Here is an 18,183-nt window from a genome sequence, read left to right on the forward strand (position 1 = left end):
CTGTATCGTGGTAGAGGTCAATTAATTTAATAATAATTGTTGAGTTGTGGTGTTGAGTTTTGAGACCTATTAATTACCGGGGGCCCAAATGTAGGGGGGGCCCATATGTGGGTGCTCCGACTTAACATCTCCGAAGCTGCGCAGACAACAGTGTTAGAAAAGTCAGGCAGCAATCAAAGCTGCTGTTACAACAATTATCGATAGAGAGTAAGAGAACTTCGAATTCAGTTTCTTAATTACATCTCTTCAGCATTAAGTTATTTCGAGGAATCGACCCTTTGGTAGCGGACGGACGTCATTTCGCCAAGCTGATGCAACATTAAGTCTGTTTCCAGGGTTTGGATCTCGTAATTGTGGGGGCGATTGCCAGGACCCAGACCGTGACAGGGGTTCTGCCCGGATCTCGAAACGGGTCAACGTTTCCTGATAGGTCAATTCGCCGAGATCATTGCCTTCCACGCTTATAGAAACATACAGTGAAGTTTCATCAAAGTTTAACAATACCAAAGAGCGTGAGGCGAAGTTCAGCTAAAGGTAGACATATTCCAACCAGAAGTTTACGTGGCAACAGTCCGAACATATTTCATGGGCCATGCTTCTTACGGAAAACGCTTCCTATTATGAAGGATCAACAAACTAAACATGAACTATGTTAATACAAATAAGAGTCTACAGTGACTGCTGGCTGACCACAAAGCAAAAAAAGCAAAAACAAAATATGGTATCTAAATCTTGGCATCCGGGTGTGTTGATTTCCACTCAGCCAGAAGTCCCTTGAAATCGCCGGGTGTATAAGGCGTCGTCAGCTCAGCCCACGCTCCACCCTTACGGTGGCTGTTGATCCCCATATCCTTCAACAACAGATCAACGTAGGGGAGCGAGTCAAAGACGAAATCGGGCAGACTAGCACCATATCCACAGGGGTATCTCCATTTGCCCCATTGTGTGTGCAACATGACTTCTTGTGTGATCTCTTCATTGGTCTTGGCTACACGATCCAGCTGGCCGTCAAGGAACATGGAGATCCACATGCCTTGGATCGAGGCACAGACCGCGGTACCGACAGTAGAGATCATTCCAGCAAAGGCAAGGTTCCGCTTCTCGACCATAGTAGGAGGAACTGCGAATCGGTAGAACCGCAAGGGTTCGCCAGCCTTGCTCTCGAATTTAAGCTTAGGCTGATCCTTAAGGATAGGGAACATCGACAAGACTTTTTCGTCTGCCTCTGTGTTGAGTTGAGCGAGGTCCTTCTCTGACACGGGCAGGCTGAGCCCATGGGCGTCAAGACCAGAAATCTTAAGCGAGGATTCCTTCTTCCAGCCCGTCGAGCAGATCATGACATCGGCATCAAGGGTCTTTCCAGACTCCAAGACAACCTTCTTCGGCTCCAGATGATCGACGTTCTCAATGTGGACGCGAATCTTGCCTTCCTTCACCATGTCAAAAAGGGGAGTGTTATAATTAAGGATACTCAGACCACTGCCAATCCAGAATGCTGATTGCCATGGCTTCAGCTTCTTCAGTTCCTCGTGAGAGTCGTAGTCGTTGGCCTTGACAACGTCAGAGCCAAGGACACTCCAGAAAGTCTTCACAAGAGCACGACCTAGAGCGGTTCCGTGGAGGAAGTTCCGCGCACCAGTGTAGCCGTCCTCCGCCCCCCACGGGCAGGGACTAAACCATGTCATCCACCGAACAAAGAGGAGCTGATCTAGGCGCCTCTTGAGAGGTGTGACGAATGGCGGTGCAATCCAGACGGGTCCGTGGCCGTCAGGTCTGATAATGAGGTCGACTGTTGAACCTGACTCAACGCAGGCGTATGCCACATCGAAAGCAGACTTTGCTCCACCCACAACGACCGCGTTCTTGATGCCGTTGATCGTATCGGCCCGGTCACAGAATTCCTTCGCGTGGTAGAGAGGTGCCTCGAAGTTCTCTGCGCCCTTGTACTGCGGCATGTTCGGGGTAGAAGTAAGACCGGTGGCAAGGATCAGCTTGGCCGTTTCAATCTCCTTGTGTCCTTCTGGCGACGTAATCCCAAGCTTCCATCCTCCAGACGGGGTCGATGCAATCAAGTCAACCTGTGAATTGAACTGGATCTTGTCGTGCACACCAAAGTGGCGAGCATAATCAGTCAGGTAGCGGTTGAGCACGGCACCTGGGATGTGGTTGTTGGGCTTCACTCCATAAACCTCCTCGCGCATGGGAAAATCTGGGTACTCGTAGGTGCCAATCATGTTGTTAGACTTCAGTCCGGGGTACAGACGATGCTTAGCCCACGTGCCACCACATGTTCCAGCCGACTCGAATACTGCAATTTTGTCCTGAGGACGCAGCTCGACGCAGGCTTTGGCAGCGGCAAGGCCAAACCATCCTAAGTAATTGGGTTAGTATCACACTCGCTTTGTTGACATGTCACGACTGCATACCTGCGCCGACAACGACCAAGTCATATGATTCGCTCATGGTCTCTAAAGAACGGGGTGTAGTCTGCACAGATCAAAGGAATGGAATATCTTCAACGACTGGAGGAAGTCTGGGGCGGATTGTCGGGTTGGTAGAGGCTGGTACGTTGGTTGAGGCCTACCCAGCACGTGGTTCGAAAGTCGTTGAGGATTCGTGATGAAGCTTTTCAATATAAAATAGAATTCTAGGCGGGTCGACAATTAAGTAAATCCATCCTGTCCGTGCAGTCCACTTGATCGACCCATCCTTATCTGGGGTCCCCAAATTTGCCCAGGCAATTAGTCTGTCGAGTATCCATGGAGGCTGAAAATGCGACGCATAACCGACGTCGCGGACGGCTAGTGCACCTTGTCCCAGATACGCAACCCCACGCATCCCCATCGGTGCGGCAAACACCAGAGGCTAGCGGTGGTGAAGTGGTTGCGGCCATGCCTGGTCTGATTCAAGACCGCCAGGGGCTTCCCGTCCCTTCCCAGATTCGGTCCTTTATCCGTCATGGCTAGGCGCCGCGGTTGGATTTGACTCGGCGCTAACACTCCGTCGGGGTGCGAACAAGTGCGTTTCCGTCCCTTGGAACAGCCTACCTCCAGATGCGTCTAGCCCCTTATTCTCCAGTATACGGTAATTCGCCTGTGTCACGCGTCTCTACAAAAGGTCGTATCGGACTATTGGTCGAACCAGCTGTGTTGCTTCACTGTGCCTATCAAGTGTTGATCTTAGCAGTGGTAGTCGGATAGGCACCTAGTCGGACACTAACCACGTACTTGAGCCACATTGCAACGCGTACGATCTACACTACACTTGCGCTGACCTATACCTTTGGCCCTGAGGACATTGGCTGTTGGATGCACGGGTGCACTAACCAAACCCCAGACAACTATGAGTACACATTCCCAGATCCGCCACACAACTCCAACCCAGGGGCCACCCGCCCCTGCGATAGTCTGTCTCATTGAGTCGACAAGATGGTTTGCCGTGGTTTTTTGTTTTCGCACAACGTGAGCAGTGCTGCGAACTGCCGATTCATAGGTAGCATAGAGACGGCCGTGAAGGTATAATATAATTATAGCCAGGTGCAGTCAGCAGCCATTGGAGACGTTTAACAATGATCTCATCCATCACAGACATGGAAGTGAGTTGATAGAGATTAGCATGTCTACGCCCAAAATGGGACCCGACTTTAGTGCAAGTTCACGCTATACTGATTTGCAACTATATGGGGTAGAGTTTTTGTTTCTTTTACGTATTCATTCGGTCCCCATGGGGAAAGCTCTACGGCGCTTATTTAGTCTCGTAGCTAATCAATCCATCAATAGTTCCAACATGAAGACCTCCAGTAATAGGGATGTCCGCGGCCGTGGTGAATCTGGCCGCGTCGCTGAGGAGATATACCACAGCCCCGGTCAAGTCATTCTGTGTGCTCAAGCGCTGCATGGGAGGTGCCATCCACATCTGCTCGCCCTCCCTCTGGCTCTTCATATCTCGAACCTTCTTGGTCATCTCCGAGTCAACAAATCCTGGAGAAATAGTGTTGACCCTGATGTTGTGCGGTGCCAGTTCCACGGCAAGGGCCTTGGATAGCATAAGTACACCACCCTTGGATGCGTTGTACGCAGCCATTCGGTATCCAGGCAGGCCGATGTGCGCTGATTGAGATGCGATGAGCACAATGCTTCCACCGGTGCCTTGCTTCAGCATTTGCTTGGTAGCAAGCTGTGTGATGAAAAATGTACCTCTGACCTATTATGTGTTAGACCAGGGTGTGCGGACCGGCCAGGGGGATAACTGACATTAATCTCCTGGATTCTAGTGAACTCCTCCCAGGTCTGCTCGATGAACGGCTTGTCAATGGCAATGCCTGCAGCTGGTACTAGACCATCAATTGAGCCCAACGTCTCCAGAGCCTTTGCGAATCCTGCGTTGAGGTCTTGCTCCTTGGTCACGTCCGTTTGGATGTAAAGCGTCTTGACACCAAACTTCTCGCTGAGACGGTTGAATTCTGGATCAACTGGCTGGGCCTGGATATCCATAACTGCCACATTTCCGCCCATCTCACAAATTGCACGAGTGACGGCAAAACCGATCCCCTGCGCTCCACCGGTTACAATGTAGTTGCGCTTGAGCAACTCAAACATTGGCCGCACATCCTCGAGTTGGTAAGACATCTTAACGTTCTATGCGCAAACGCGATTGTGACGAGCGACGACTAACAGTCAACACAGTTCTCTGTAGACAGAAAGTAAGAACACAACCCGGAAGATGCTGCGTTTGAAGTGGTATCATTGACTAGAACGTATGTGAAGAGTAAGAGGCTCTGCATCGCCCTGATTCATCCGCGCATGCCAATAATACATTTCCCGCTACTAGGCCACGCGACGGCTACGGCACCATGTTCCGTCTCACAAAAATCTTTCCCTCTTCCGCCGTTTGTCGATCATGACTCGCACTAAAACCCCACAACCCATGCGCCGTCGAACTCAAAAGAGATTTTCCCATGTACCCTTTGCCGACCGGCCGAGTAATCCCTTCGTAAGAAACCCTTGATTGCTTGAGAATCGCTGCGGTGGAGCTGTGCGAAAAGGAGAGGCACCTGCTCCTCAAGTCAATATGTATCCGCCATCGACCACCATTGCATGACCTTGGACGAAGCTGGCCTTTGCGGAACACAGGAATAGCGCCGCGTCGGCGATCTCTTCTGGCCGTCCGATTCGCCCAAGCGGTGCCATCTGCACGAATGGCTCTGTTCGCTTCCGACTCTCCTCATCCCATACTGTCATTGGTGTGGCGATGACTCCGGGGCAGACACAATTCACTCTAATACCGTCTTGTGAATAGTCGATCGCATCCGACCGTGTCAGAGAGATCACAGCCGCCTTGGAGGCGCTATAGGGTCCTTAGAATGAGGGGTCAGCCATAATCGCGGGGAACGGCACCAGCATCTGACGTACCCGTCTTGGCCTTGTTGACGATGCCCAACTGGCTAGCAATATTGACGATAGCACCGCGGCTAGGTGCCCGCCCGGGGACGTTACCATCCAGAGGATCCTGCTTTACCATCACCCCTAACTCTGCACGCGAGCAGAGCCAAACACCACGGTAGTTGATTGCTGCAGTGCACACCCGTCAGTAAAATGGCGATCAGAAAGAAGAAAAAACCACTGAAGTTACTTCCTCGTAGACGTCTGTCAAGCAAAGCAATAACGCCGCTCGACGTCGCACTCACAGTTTAGACGGTCGAATTCCTCTATACTCGTCTCTGTGCATCTCTGTGCTGTACCAAGGACACCAGCACAGTTTGCGGCATAATCAATTCTGCCGAACTTGGCCACGACCCCATCTATGAAACTTTGCACAAAGTCGGCATCAGATATATCACCAGACACAGCGTATACCTGTGTCCCGACGTAAGTTGCCTCGATAGCGGTTTTAACAGCGTCTAATAGGTCCGACTTGCGGTCTGTGAGAGCAATGCGTTTGCACCCCTCAGCCGCAAATGCCTTCGCTATTGCTGCCCCGATGCCTAGGAATATATGAGTGCCACATTTCGTGTCTATACAAATAGGTTGAACAGACCAGTGCCGGCCGCGCCGGTAACAACTGCTACTCCAGGATAGAGCCCGTGGGCTGACATTATGAGCCAATGTATAACAAGATGGAAAGCTTTGGAAAAGAAAAAGAAAAACCGTACGGCAACTATATAAACTAGATCTTGAAGTTAAAGGCTATTTTCCTTTTTCTTAAAAAAAAAAAAACGATGATAGATCATTTTCCCACGCCAGGATTTCAGAGCAACTGTGTTTTCTGGTGTTTCCTTATCTCCTCCCGTAGGTCGGCAGGTTTCCGAGCCGGAAAGACGTGTGGGGACCGGCTTCACTCAGACTTCCCGCCCTCGGCTGCGCCGACAAGCCAAAGCCAGCCAAACCCCCGCTGTATACCTATACCTATGTATGCAAGACCACTTGAAATATTTGCTCGATATGAGGGGTATATAATAGAGTGGAACAACGTTACTCCGGGGATCGCCCCTTAAATTAGCAGGCTCATGAGCCCATTTCATTTGTAACTTCTCAGGATCAACTCATATTTCATTCTCTGACGCGCGTTTTTAAGTATTACTAAATGTGATCCGTTGGTTACACCGCAGCCAAATACCAATTATATGGCGTGAATTTTGTGCCAATCTTTCCATAGCAACGTCACATAATGTCAATGGTAAAGAAACAGGAGCTTGGCGACGGAGCAAATAATGCAAGTATATTGCCAAACTACATATCCCCCTCTCTCAGATCAATATCAAGGAGTGTGTGTGTGTGAAATCTGTAAACGAAAACTTGAACTTTCCATCGCAACCATCATAGCAAGCGAACGTTTTGACATGGGAAACCAGAAATCCCAAACCCCAACCACTCATGGAAACGTGAGCATTAGGCCACAACCAAACAATCGCCGACTGAGCTCAAGATATCCAATATGGAGCATCATTGCGTTTAGTAGGGTGTCTGCCCAACGACATTACCGGCAGGCGAATATCTTGCAACAGTATAGTACGTGTTGGAGTTGGAAATGGCGTATGCAATGCCAACCTTGGTTGAACCTCTCCACACGCATTGAGTGTAGTGTCCGTAAGATGCGAAGTTACCCTGCGGGATCACCTCGCCGTGGTAGTTGGACTTCTCGTTCATCCAAGCATAGGATGAGACGGACAAGGGGTATTGGACACCGCTGGTCGAACTACATGTTGTGGTCAGTTTAAGTTTCCACCAGAATCTCTGTTTTCAGGACATCCGGTGCACTTACAACTGTGAGGCCAGATTCTCTCCCTCGCCTGTGCCAGACGAATGCTGCATCTGGTCGATGGAGGCAAGGTAGTTGGCCCAGCTCTGAGCATGGGCTGTCAGAGTAGTATCCCAGATCAGAGCCTGCACGGGGGGCGAGCCAACTTGGGCACGGCCGTCATTGTGTAGCTTCAAGGCAGTAGACTGGTCCAAGGTAAGGGACTGGCGCTTCTCGACAGTGATGTTGACAGAGACGGGGTCAATGAGGGTGACGCCGCCAGTTGGCAGAGGAGGCTGAGGTGAAGCCAGAACAGTGGCGGCAAAGAGCGCAGCGATGAATGAATAACGCATTTTGGAGGGAGGTGAAAGATGACAACTATGAAGTTGGTTGATGTGCAGGGGGGGCGGTCAATCTTCTGGAAGGTAGGTATCGTTGTTTGATTTGATTCTGAACTGATTGTAGAGCAGGAGTCTGAGAGTTGCAAGTTGAACTGCTTATATACTTATTAGAAGGTGCCAGGACTTGAGTGACCCAGTGATCCAACCTCCACAAATGATGGGTGGCGCGGATTCTCGGTCACCAGTCCAGTGGTGAATTCAACATGTTACCTGACGAGAACTTCCATTTCTCGCCTCCTATGAACAATTTGACGTCAACGGCTAGCTCCGTGAGAGACATCAGGGTTCTAGAAGATATGAAGGATCGTGATCCAAGACCTCACTTTTACGTCGAAGCCGGTGGCGGCTCTGCCCGGCTTTAGTCCGCTAGCTTTGAGACAGCAGCATGGCATGCACGTCGGACTCGAAGACAACCCATAAGTATGTGTGGTAAGTTTGAAAACCCGCAAAAAGCAATGAAATCTACAAACTGGGGAAACCGAACGGCCCAGATCATCCAGGGAAAAGATACTTTGTGTCCTCTGCCCGTTGGCGTAGTGGTTAGAGTAGCTGAGACTTCACATGCAGGTGCTCGGAAAGGTGGAAAGGGATTGAGATGATCCAACACGACTCATGACCGTACATAGTGTAGGTTGGCAAAATAAGGATCCAACCTGTCAATTGGCGGATAGAAAACCACCCTCAAGCGCGGGCTTAATTTGCTATAGGAGAAGTGGGTGTCAAGCCCACTCATCTAGATCGTGAGCTTTGCACGAGTAATCGACAATGGAGCGTCTCCGGTGAGATGAATGCGTCAGAGGCTCGAATGATCACCAGTGCACAATTTATAGCTCGTATCTAGACTGTCTTGAAGAGGTATTTGTTGCTGATGACGCCGAAGCACTAAGAAGTCCACGTGTATGGCTGAGTTCTCAAGTGGCGCCTTGAAACTTTCGGCAGGCATTCGGGGCATTCACCACCGACGAGACGCATTCAAGCATTAAATCCGCAGCTTTGGTGGCGACAGAAGACCAAGCAGGTCATTGGTGAAGGTCGACTGAGACATCAGGTTAGCGTCTTCACAGGGCTAGAACTTGTCCACCTACCTCCTTTCAAAGTGGCTTAACCCCTGCAGTGGTCTATATACAAAGTTACATTCTATATACATGAGTATGTACTATTTGCAGTGCCTATTTGGCTACGAAACAAGGAGAAAAGATCCTAGGTTAATGTCACGTACTTTTTTACGGCTTCTAGTATGAAGTACGAAATGCTACGACTTCATTTAGAAACCCACGAGTACAGTACTCGCATCCCGAAAGATTAAATTGAGTATCAGTGACTTGATTAGGGACAGCGGAGCAAAATGTATAGTAGGCTTGCGACTACTCCGCGAGTCATGTACATCACCGACGTAAGACACTAAGAACATGATGTGGCTTGCATATAGTCCAATCGCAACGTGGATGCGGTTGAGATGGGGCCTTTTGTGCACCCTGCTTGGACGATTCCGCGGCGGACAGATAAATGGTGATAATCATCGTCATGGCTGCTTTGAAACGTCACGACCAACGACGTCCAAACATCTAGAACCGTGGTGGCTAGTCTAACCCATGTTCTCCTGGAGCATCTGCTCCATCAGAAACTCCGCTTCAAAGTCGTGTGATGTCCGCGGGCCGATAAAATAAAAACCCCCATTACTTGAACTCTAAATATCAAGGTAGTCACTCCGGGCGGCCGCAGAAGTGTACAACAACATGGCCTGGACATTGTTGGGTGCCGTGAAAAGAAATTTTTATCAAATAGAACTTCCTCAATATTGACTTATATCATAGTCACCGAAGGCCGCTCCGCCTAGTTTGTTAGCCAACAGAGCGGAACGCAAAGCGGGCATAGAGCGGGTCTTAGGTTTAGTGGCACTGGGACTCTCAAATCCAGAGACAAAGTTTTCCACTGCCAGTTCCACCAGCTACCCAATTATGAGTCGGGTGCAGCTCAGCCACGGCAGGAACTGCCGTAATGCCTTCTCCTTCTAGTTGGGCTAGCTGCTTCCCCTCGCCATCGTATACGTCCACAAAGCGGTTCATGTTGGCGATGGCAAACTTATGAATACCATCTGCAGGGCTGAGTTGCCATTGTGGCTTCAAGATGGTGACCCATCTGCCTGTCTGGTTATTATGGCGGATGGTGCTAGCGGGCTCCATTTCTGTAATATTGTGGCCGGGCTTCCACTTAGCCGCCTCTGACATGTCATAAATTTTGACAGTATCATCGTAAGATGACGTTGCTATATGGCCGCTTCTAGACCACGAAGCATGTGAGACCGAAAGGCGGGAAGTGTGTTCACCGAGCAGCGAGGGGTGCCGCATCTCGCCTTTGCCCTTGATCATGCGCAAATCCCAGATCTTCAAGGTGCGATCCAGCGAAGCCGTGGCCACCAAGTGCGGCAACAGCGGGTGTAGAGAGAACCCCCCAATCTTGTTGTCAGTCAGGCTCCAAATCTCGGCCTTTTCTTTGGTGCGGCGGTCGGTTCGACCGAGCGAGCCCTCCATGGTCGAGAACACGAGAACATCCTTCTGCTCGGGAGACATGTCAATGCAGGTGATGGCGAGATCCTCATCAGCATCTGCGGGCTCCCACACGGAGCTACTGACTTGCGTTGCAAGGTCCAGGCACCGAATGGTAGAGTCATAGGAAGCGCTAAAGACCGAGTTGGGGTCAGACTGTGGCGCCAATATGGACGAGATGGTCCTCGTGTGCATCTCAAAGGCAGATACCTGGGGCAGGGGAACGTGTGCGTCCTCGTCCTCATCGTCATATTGTGGCTTCTCCTGGGAGCCATCAAAGACGCCCATGATACCCTTCTTGTCGCCAGCCAGGACAATGGGTTTGTCCTGAATGGGGTGAAAGGCCAGGGCGTAGACGCGCTCTGGCGTAATCTTGATGTCTAGATGAAGTTAGCAAGGGTGACAGCCGGGGGCCTGGGTCCGGGGTGGACGGTACCATTCGGAAGCCAGCCATCGTACAGCTCAAGCTCCTGCATGCCCTTCCTCAGATTCTTGAGCTCCTCGTTGTCGGTGTCCTTGATGTCGTCGTCGGTGAAGGTCCGCACGCCAGGCTGAGCGCCTTGGGCAAAGCTTGCTAGCGCGTCGCCATTGGCCCATCTCGAACCCTCCACCTTGAGCTTGGAGACGTCGAGGTCACCGGTGATTCGTGCCCGCTTGGCGGGTTTCTGGGCCTCTAGCAGCTCGGATTTGGTCTGGAGGGAGTCCAAGTCGGTCTCGGCAGCGCCTCCGGACAGTCTGGCGCTCTGGCGGGTGGGCATGACGCGGGTGCGCTGGACTGGCTCGGCGGCAGCCTTCCTCTTCCTTGGTGCGGCAGCCGGCTTAGGCGGTGGTTTGGCCGCCCTTGCCATCTTTGCGCCAATGGCTGCAGACTCCTGGAGCAGCTTCGCGTTGTTGGCGACATTTTCGCGCCGCCGGGCCTCGAAGGCGCTCACCATCTTGGGAGTGCTGCCGAGTGTTCGGTTGGGGGTTGGGAGTGGTGAGGCAGGCAGGCAAGGACCGGCCAGCCCGGCGAGGGCAAGACAAAAGGGACGAGGTGACGAAAGGCAACCTGAGCTAAGAAGAACAAAAAGAAACGAGCAGAGGCGCCCTGGCCAGTGGAAATGCTCAGCAACAACTGTCGAATTCACAGAGCCAAGATAGCGCGCTCCTGCGGCTCCGCGCGAATCGGATCTGGGGGACTGTCCGTTCGAAAGGGTGTGGTGAGCGGCGCTGAGGGTGTGACGCGCCGTGAGCGGGACCACCACGGCCGAAGACGAGAGCGCCAGACGCGAGGTCATGGGAGAGCGCGTTAAGTGGCCGGGGGGTCGCCTACAGCCCCAGCAGCTCAGGCCCGCCCACTGTCGCGACGAGCGCTAGACCTGCAGCGGTCATTGGAAGGCGATTGGGTGGTTGGGTCCCGGTACCTGCACGGTGGTGCTACCGGTAGGTAGTGTGCAAGGTACCTCGTGAGCACCTGCAGGCAGGCCGGCAACAGCGAACAGTGCCGGTCCGCTGGCATTGGACTTGGGCTGGCTTTCCTTGGGCCCGCTGGCCCGCTGCCTTAGTGCTAGAGGGCCCCGGCCTTGGCCCCTGGCCCCTGGGATCTGGGACCTTCGAAATAGCTTCTATCGATAAGAGTCCCGGGCCCCAGTTGAAATTCTTCCTCCCTTCTTCCCCTAATGGGCCGCAGGGTCCAACAAGTAAAAGTCACCAGCTGGATCAGACGATCAAATCACCAAGACGACACACATTGGCCAGACCCCCCCTTTCTCCCTTCACGTTCGCGCGCCTGCTTCCCGCCCACAATGACGGCCCCTCCTCTGCCGTTCCTGTACCAGACGCGGACGATTCTGCAATGCCGCCGACTGCCTCGCTGTCTCGGCTCGCGTCTGCTGCACCAGACCACGCCCACCCGAGCACGCGGCGACAACGACATCCCCTTCGCCAGAGACCTCCCAGGCGAGGACATCCCCATAGAGGACGAGGAGCCCGCGCCCCGCGGCACCATCACCGCCAACGAGCGCCAGACCTTTGAGCGCATCTTTGCCGACATCGCCGCCCGCGGCCTGCAGCCCAACGCCCAACGCGATCCGCCCGCGCCCGCCCCCAGCGCCCGCCGGACGACCAACCTCATCCTCGAGAGGGCCGCCCAGGATGCCGGCCAGCAACGTCCCGGCGCCGTCATATCCCCTGCGCTGTACATCGATGCTGCCAAGGACAAGAACAAGGCTCTGCTGCGTTTCCCGCCTTCGCTGCGAGCCGCCGCCAGCAGGGCTTTCGAACTGCTTCACCCAGACCATCCTACCGTCCGCTCGCCACCGCTCGGCCCGGACAGGGCCCGCGCGAACACGACCGACGAAGACGAGGGCTGGGGATCCCCCACCAACTCGTTCCAGCGTATGGTGGAGATCGATGCCAAGAGGCACCCGGAGCAGAAGCGCGTCGAGGCCTTGATGTCCGCCGCCCGCACCGACTTCGACCTCTGGGACGTGATGGAGAAGGAGGTCTTCACGTACCCCGAGAAACTCGGCTTGGGGAGCGTGGACGCCTCACCTAAGCCCTCTGGAAGGAAAGCCGGGAGCAAGGCATCCGAGAAAGCCGCCGAACCGCCCGTCGAACCGCCGGCCGAGAGCGCCAGCGGTCCACCGACCGAAAAGCTGGATTTGTACCTATACGGCCCTCTGTACCCCTCTTTCCTCCTTTTTGGCCTGCGGCGTCTCGACACAGCCTTCACCAAGCCATCGCCCCTGACTCTGTCCGTTCTGCCCCGCATCAAAGATCTTGGTCTGGAATCTTTCGTCCTGGGTGTTTCGACCCCCTTTTACAATGAGCTTCTGAGCATATACTATCGCAGATATGGCAACCTGTCCAAAATGATGGAGCTTCTGGAAGAGATGCGCCATTCCGGCTTGTACTTTGATGAAAATACTGCCGCCGTCCTCAACAAGACCTACAGTGCAGTCAATGCAATGGGTCATGGCAAGCGTGGTACTTTCGCACAGGCCGTTATGAGCATGCCTGACTACGAGAGGTCCCTGCGAGAACGATTGAGGCAGTGGCACCGCACTGTAGATATCTCCATCGCACAGAGAGATGTTGACATCGACTACCAACAGCTCGCGCGCACTTGATCTATTTGACTAGTGTTCTACTCCGCCACTGTCTACGTGATCCCCCTCAGCCAGGAGACTCGCCCTGTCGAGCATCAGCTTGTCATATGGTGTCCAAAGTTGTCCCGCGGCCCTGAGGGACTGACCGGAAAATGACCTTGGTGATAACGCCAGGGACTCGCCATCTACCTGTTTGACCTGCGGCTGCGTGCATCTTCTTTGATAGCATCTCCTTTACCATCATACGCCTCACGCGGAATGCCGGCAGCCCGCACGAGCAACGGTGTCCCTATATCATTAGTTATCTCCACATGTTTGACCGTGCCCAATGCCATTCGGGCGTGCCATATCCAGCTGGACTTCTTGGGACTCTTCGTCCAAGAAGAGTTTCCACAGAGGTAGATCGGTTGCGCTGATAGCGACCAGAAACATGAGAAAGCGACGGATGGACCCTCGGCCAAGTTCGGACGTGTCGTCCCACGTTGCTACTGAAATCCCGATGGCTCTCGGTTCATCCGCATTGTTAGGAAGGGGGGCGGGGCGCGCATGCTGCGTGCGCACAGGGTGGCTCTAGCACCCCAGATGTACGCAAAGGGCAAACTACATAGCTCCATGGAGGAGAGCCTTAGACATCTGTGTGCCAACGTGCTAAGTAGCTAGCGGTACAGAACCAGCACCAGCTCTAGAAGACGGGGTGGGAATAATGGTATAGGGTAGATGCCTGTAGTCATCCATAGGTACATGTACTGCAACTCAACTCTATTTTGAGTATCTCAGTATGACGTACTATACCTCTGTCTACCCAGGTCTGATGAGATATTGCCTTTAAAGCCCGCCTTGGCCAGATTTGTAGTTTCAAGCCGCTCTCCGCTCTTTCCTCCGGGATCATGTCTCGTCCGCTTACAAGGAGTGCGCTAGTCAAGTCCCACTTTCACGCTGCGTGGATTTGTAGTCTGCCCTCATCTCCATCAACTTCATAACACACGTGGCGGGGCTGCCATCTCACATCTAGGAGTAGCAGCTCTATGTCTCGTGCAACCGGCTCAACACTTCATAATGATGTCCCGCAGTGCCTGCCGTGCAAGCCACACCCAACACACTGTAACTGCCAGAGTGGTGCCACGATGTGAGAGGAGTGGCCACCTTACACCACCCTATTTGGTCAACATGTGAGCTAGAGTCGCTGAACTATGTAATCAAAGCCATAAATAATTTACGTCTCTCGTCACCCGCCAAGACTTGCATAACGCTTTCACACGCGGGCAGGTCCTCATATCTTGTTTCTGGGCTTGAATTGCCATCTAGCTGCCTTGCCATCAAGCCTGATGCGGAGCGGTTCGCCTAATAAGCCAATGCGAAGAGAGTGTCAATAGTAAATGACATCACCGTGACACGAACCATCTCGATGAACAAAACGAACTCCAGAAGTTCGATAAAAGTCCCTAGGAGACGTGTTTCACTTGCTTTCTTGGCCCAGTCTTCTCTCTCAATTGATTCACTGCGAAATCTTATTACAATTCACATTTATTACTTTGTAGGAACCTCTGACCACAGAATGCCTCCCAAGAAAGGTATCGCACATATCCACAAACCATAGAGTTTGAAACTCTATAAAGCTTAGTGTTCTGAGTAAGCTTACGTGCAACCAGATCCAACTGCGACGAGCGCTGGGGATGATCCTCTGGAGAAGGCCGAGGCAAAGAAAGAAAAGGGGGCCGCGGCTACTGAGGGCATGGTTGGAGAAGACGCCTTAGATGCCGCCATTGGCGATGAAGCGGACGACAAAGTTGCAGAGAAGACATCGGCTGAAGATGACCCGCTCGAGAAGGCTGAGGCTAAGAAGGAACGATCTTAAAACCATCGAAACAGGTCAAGTCTTAATGGGACCATGAACTCAATAGGGTCGGATATCGGGGAGCCAGGAGGCTCGGAAGTAGGAGGTTTGGCTAAGGCTATAATCGGGATATTATTTCCATGAGTTGTACAAGAATATGGTTTATTTCGGCACAATGGATGCGCATACTTATACTCGTCCAAATCTTTGAATGATATGACAAAGTGAGGCGGGATGTTAGTAGTTATATCTATACTGTGATAGTTTTCATGGGCTCTGATGTAAAATGAAATCAAGAACCACCCAAAAAAATTGGAAAAAATTCTAAAAGGAAATATACATTTGGCCCCAAAGACAGCATCTGGAGAATAGTAGAGGTTGGTGAATGAACTTGAGGCTATTCTTTGTGAAGGTGATATCACCAAGAAGTAGAACTTTAGTCAAACCCCTTCAGAGTTTGCTGATTCACTTCAAATCATCGTCAAGTTCATCTCTTCGGATCCTCCATGCCGGCCCAAGCTTCATCTCCACGTACATGAGTGGAAGCATGCACGCGGATATCCCGGCTAGCAGTACATATGTCCAGATATATCCTAGTTTATTGACCATTCGGTCAGTTGTGGCGACTACGATAGCCCCGAGCCAACAGCGCACGAGGTTAGTCTGCGTTTTGATGAGCACCCTTTGCAAGCCTCTCACTGATGATAGCAATTAACCTACACATGCTGTAGCCCCTGAGCTGCGAGATTGTAGGATGTCGATCATGAGTGTCATTGTAGTGTTGAGGATGGCCATACCGCACCATCCGACTTTGAGGTATTAGTGTCGAATCTCCTCTTCATGGCTTCAGAATGAGACACTCACGGATGGCAGACATAACCAGAGGTACTGCAATATGTACTGCCTTTCCCAGAGAAAAGCCCCAGCCAACGACTGTCAAAACGAAGATGGCCAGATGGAATGGCATCGTTCGCAGCCGAGCATACTCCTTGGGGAAAGGCCCCCCCGCATGTGTCCGCTTTATTCTAGTGTATTCTGAATCCAGCAATCTACCGGTAACTTGTGTCCCAATAATCATTCCCGTACCAGTGGGAAGATAGCTGACACCGAGCAGAGACTCTGACAGCCAGGGGTAGACATCTGAGAATGCAGAAGATATGGTGGCCATAATGCTATAGTTGACTGAGTATATAACTCCCGTAAAGATCAACGTAATTACAACATCTGGATATGTAAGGAGAATGAACGGATTCATCGACTGCTTGTTAGCTTGAGGAAGACAAGCAGATCCTGACTTCTTGTTCCGGCCGACGACTTTAATTAGAGGTCGATGTATACCTTTGAGAGGTACGCTGCCATTTCCACAAAGTCGACGCAGAGTTTCAGGGAGGAAGCTTGGTTAATGAGCACTTGTATTCAAGAAACTGATAAGGGAAACATACACATATATGACAATCATGCATGTTACCGCCATGATGGTCAATGCCCAGAAGATGGCCCTCCAACCTAGACTCTCTGCAAGCGCGCCTCCTACTGCAGGGCCGATGCAAGGGGCTAGCATTGGCCCAAGATTGAAGAGTCCGAAGTAGCCGCCTCGCTCTTCCGGGGTAGCAATGTCCCCTGTTACTCCAGCACCTGTGTCTGAATGAGCTCCAATTCATGGTTTAGTTGGTTTCAAGGATTACCAACCCAATGCGATGGTACTTGCACATCCTCCTGCCTGCAGGAGACGCAGAACGATGAGCAGCCAAAAGGCGTTGGTCGGGCACAGGGCTAGGCCAACACAGGACCCGATCAAAATAGATAAACAGGCAAGGAAAACTGGCCGTCTTCCAAAGCGATCTGAAAGGGGTCCCCATAACATTGGGGCTAAATACTGATGTTAGATACTTGCTGGACCAACTCAATATGGTCCGATTAGGTCTCACTAACAAGCACCCTGCATAATAAGATAGGCAGTTACAGTCTGGTTAATGACTTCCTCCGACGTTTCAAAGGCCTTCGACATCATGGGAATTGCAGGAAAATAGATATTTGCGGGCAACGGGCTGTTATCGTGTCAGAATCTGTAGCCCACCCAGTAATGTGGCCTACGCAACATGCCTGTAGAAGCCGGCAACGGCTACTATGCCCACGATAAACCATTTCTCATTTCTCGAGTAAATGCTATAAGGCTCTATTGGCTCATCGCGTGTCCAGTTGGTGGAAAGCACACCTCCGGTGACATCACTGGTAGGTTGCTCCTTGTCTCTGTCCATCGCGTTGCAGTATGGTGAGATCTTAGTTGTGAATGTTGGCCAAGTGCTTTTGCAAGACACATGAACAGGTTTCTTTGAGCAATATTCGCAAGATTATTGGGCCGTACACGCGAATCCCGCTTATCTACGATGATGCGGCTCCGGCTTCCGGAGACTCAATTTGCTAGGCACAATTGCAAGGCCCGGATCTTACCATTATCATGCTTAGTGGACCACGGCCCATGCATATAGGTCCAGAAGTTACTCCAAGTCCAGATTGACCCAAGCAACTTGGCTAAAAGATGAATTCGGAGCCGTCCCGAAAAAAAAACATGGTGCTTGCCCTGGGCGATGGAGCTGGAGGCTTGCGGCGGGCGGAAGAACCCGCGTATGCCACCAGCTTACAGTAGCGTCGGCTGGCTCCAAACGTAAAAAAAAACCTGTATCTCCAGGCGCCCCCGCAGGCCCCGTCGAGAAGACTCAAAAACCATTAACGTAAAATGTTGGTACCCTATTAAATCGATATTCCACGTTGTCAAGCGCGCTATGTCCCGTTTGATAGTAGCAATGGGCAAGCCGAATCTTACAAGAAGCCAGCAGCTTGGAAACCCTGGCCACAGAGCTCGAATTGCGGCTGTGGCTACGTTTTCAGGCATTCTGGACACCAAGTAGACGACGCGTACTAAGGTCCTCTGATTAGTGGGCCACTTTGTGTGTACGAAAGCCCCAACCGCAGTGCGATAACACCAATCCTGGTCCCCATGTTCGGTATATTATGCACTATTGCATGATATCAAGTATACGTATCTGTTAAAGAAGATAAATACATCATTGTTACAC

The 18,183-nt window shown here is 51.9% G+C and overlaps 8 protein-coding genes across 8 annotated transcripts; 2 read left to right on the forward strand and 6 right to left on the reverse strand.

The window, feature by feature from the left end:
• Positions 1-725: 725 nt before the first annotated feature.
• JN550_008756 (uncharacterized protein) lies at positions 726-2,463 on the reverse strand (the record flags this gene model as incomplete). Its single annotated transcript, XM_049320753.1, has 2 exons — positions 726-2,371; positions 2,427-2,463. The coding sequence occupies 2 exons, from the start codon at positions 2,461-2,463 to the stop codon at positions 726-728; spliced, it is 1,683 nt and encodes a 560-aa protein (XP_049169142.1).
• A 1,281-nt stretch (positions 2,464-3,744) lies between these two features.
• On the reverse strand, positions 3,745-4,628 carry JN550_008757 (uncharacterized protein; the record flags this gene model as incomplete). Its single annotated transcript, XM_049320754.1, has 2 exons — positions 3,745-4,203; positions 4,254-4,628. 2 exons carry the CDS (start codon positions 4,626-4,628, stop codon positions 3,745-3,747), a joined length of 834 nt encoding a protein of 277 aa, XP_049169143.1.
• Positions 4,629-5,060: 432 nt separating this feature from the next.
• On the reverse strand, positions 5,061-6,094 carry JN550_008758 (uncharacterized protein; the record flags this gene model as incomplete). The annotated part of the gene is made up of 4 exons (XM_049320755.1): positions 5,061-5,356; positions 5,412-5,570; positions 5,687-5,983; positions 6,037-6,094. 4 exons carry the CDS (start codon positions 6,092-6,094, stop codon positions 5,061-5,063), a joined length of 810 nt encoding a protein of 269 aa, XP_049169144.1.
• An 856-nt stretch (positions 6,095-6,950) lies between these two features.
• Positions 6,951-7,589, reverse strand: JN550_008759 (uncharacterized protein; the record flags this gene model as incomplete). The annotated part of the gene is made up of 2 exons (XM_049320756.1): positions 6,951-7,194; positions 7,261-7,589. The coding sequence occupies 2 exons, from the start codon at positions 7,587-7,589 to the stop codon at positions 6,951-6,953; spliced, it is 573 nt and encodes a 190-aa protein (XP_049169145.1).
• A 1,955-nt stretch (positions 7,590-9,544) lies between these two features.
• JN550_008760 (uncharacterized protein) lies at positions 9,545-11,460 on the reverse strand (the record flags this gene model as incomplete). The annotated part of the gene is made up of 2 exons (XM_049320757.1): positions 9,545-10,563; positions 10,620-11,460. 2 exons carry the CDS (start codon positions 11,458-11,460, stop codon positions 9,545-9,547), a joined length of 1,860 nt encoding a protein of 619 aa, XP_049169146.1.
• A 507-nt stretch (positions 11,461-11,967) lies between these two features.
• Positions 11,968-13,293, forward strand: JN550_008761 (uncharacterized protein; the record flags this gene model as incomplete). The annotated part of the gene is made up of 1 exon (XM_049320758.1): positions 11,968-13,293. The coding sequence occupies one exon, from the start codon at positions 11,968-11,970 to the stop codon at positions 13,291-13,293; it is 1,326 nt and encodes a 441-aa protein (XP_049169147.1).
• Positions 13,294-14,827: 1,534 nt separating this feature from the next.
• JN550_008762 (uncharacterized protein) lies at positions 14,828-15,127 on the forward strand (the record flags this gene model as incomplete). The annotated part of the gene is made up of 2 exons (XM_049320759.1): positions 14,828-14,843; positions 14,922-15,127. 2 exons carry the CDS (start codon positions 14,828-14,830, stop codon positions 15,125-15,127), a joined length of 222 nt encoding a protein of 73 aa, XP_049169148.1.
• A 444-nt stretch (positions 15,128-15,571) lies between these two features.
• JN550_008763 (uncharacterized protein) lies at positions 15,572-17,364 on the reverse strand (the record flags this gene model as incomplete). The annotated part of the gene is made up of 7 exons (XM_049320760.1): positions 15,572-15,769; positions 15,827-15,915; positions 15,971-16,278; positions 16,549-16,741; positions 16,796-16,975; positions 17,039-17,154; positions 17,201-17,364. The coding sequence occupies 7 exons, from the start codon at positions 17,362-17,364 to the stop codon at positions 15,572-15,574; spliced, it is 1,248 nt and encodes a 415-aa protein (XP_049169149.1).
• Positions 17,365-18,183: the final 819 nt, after the last annotated feature.

Source organism: Neoarthrinium moseri (genome assembly GCF_022829205.1).
Source record: "Neoarthrinium moseri strain CBS 164.80 chromosome Unknown scaffold38_Wmoseri_CBS_16480, whole genome shotgun sequence".
Taxonomy (NCBI): domain Eukaryota; kingdom Fungi; phylum Ascomycota; class Sordariomycetes; order Amphisphaeriales; family Apiosporaceae; genus Neoarthrinium; species Neoarthrinium moseri.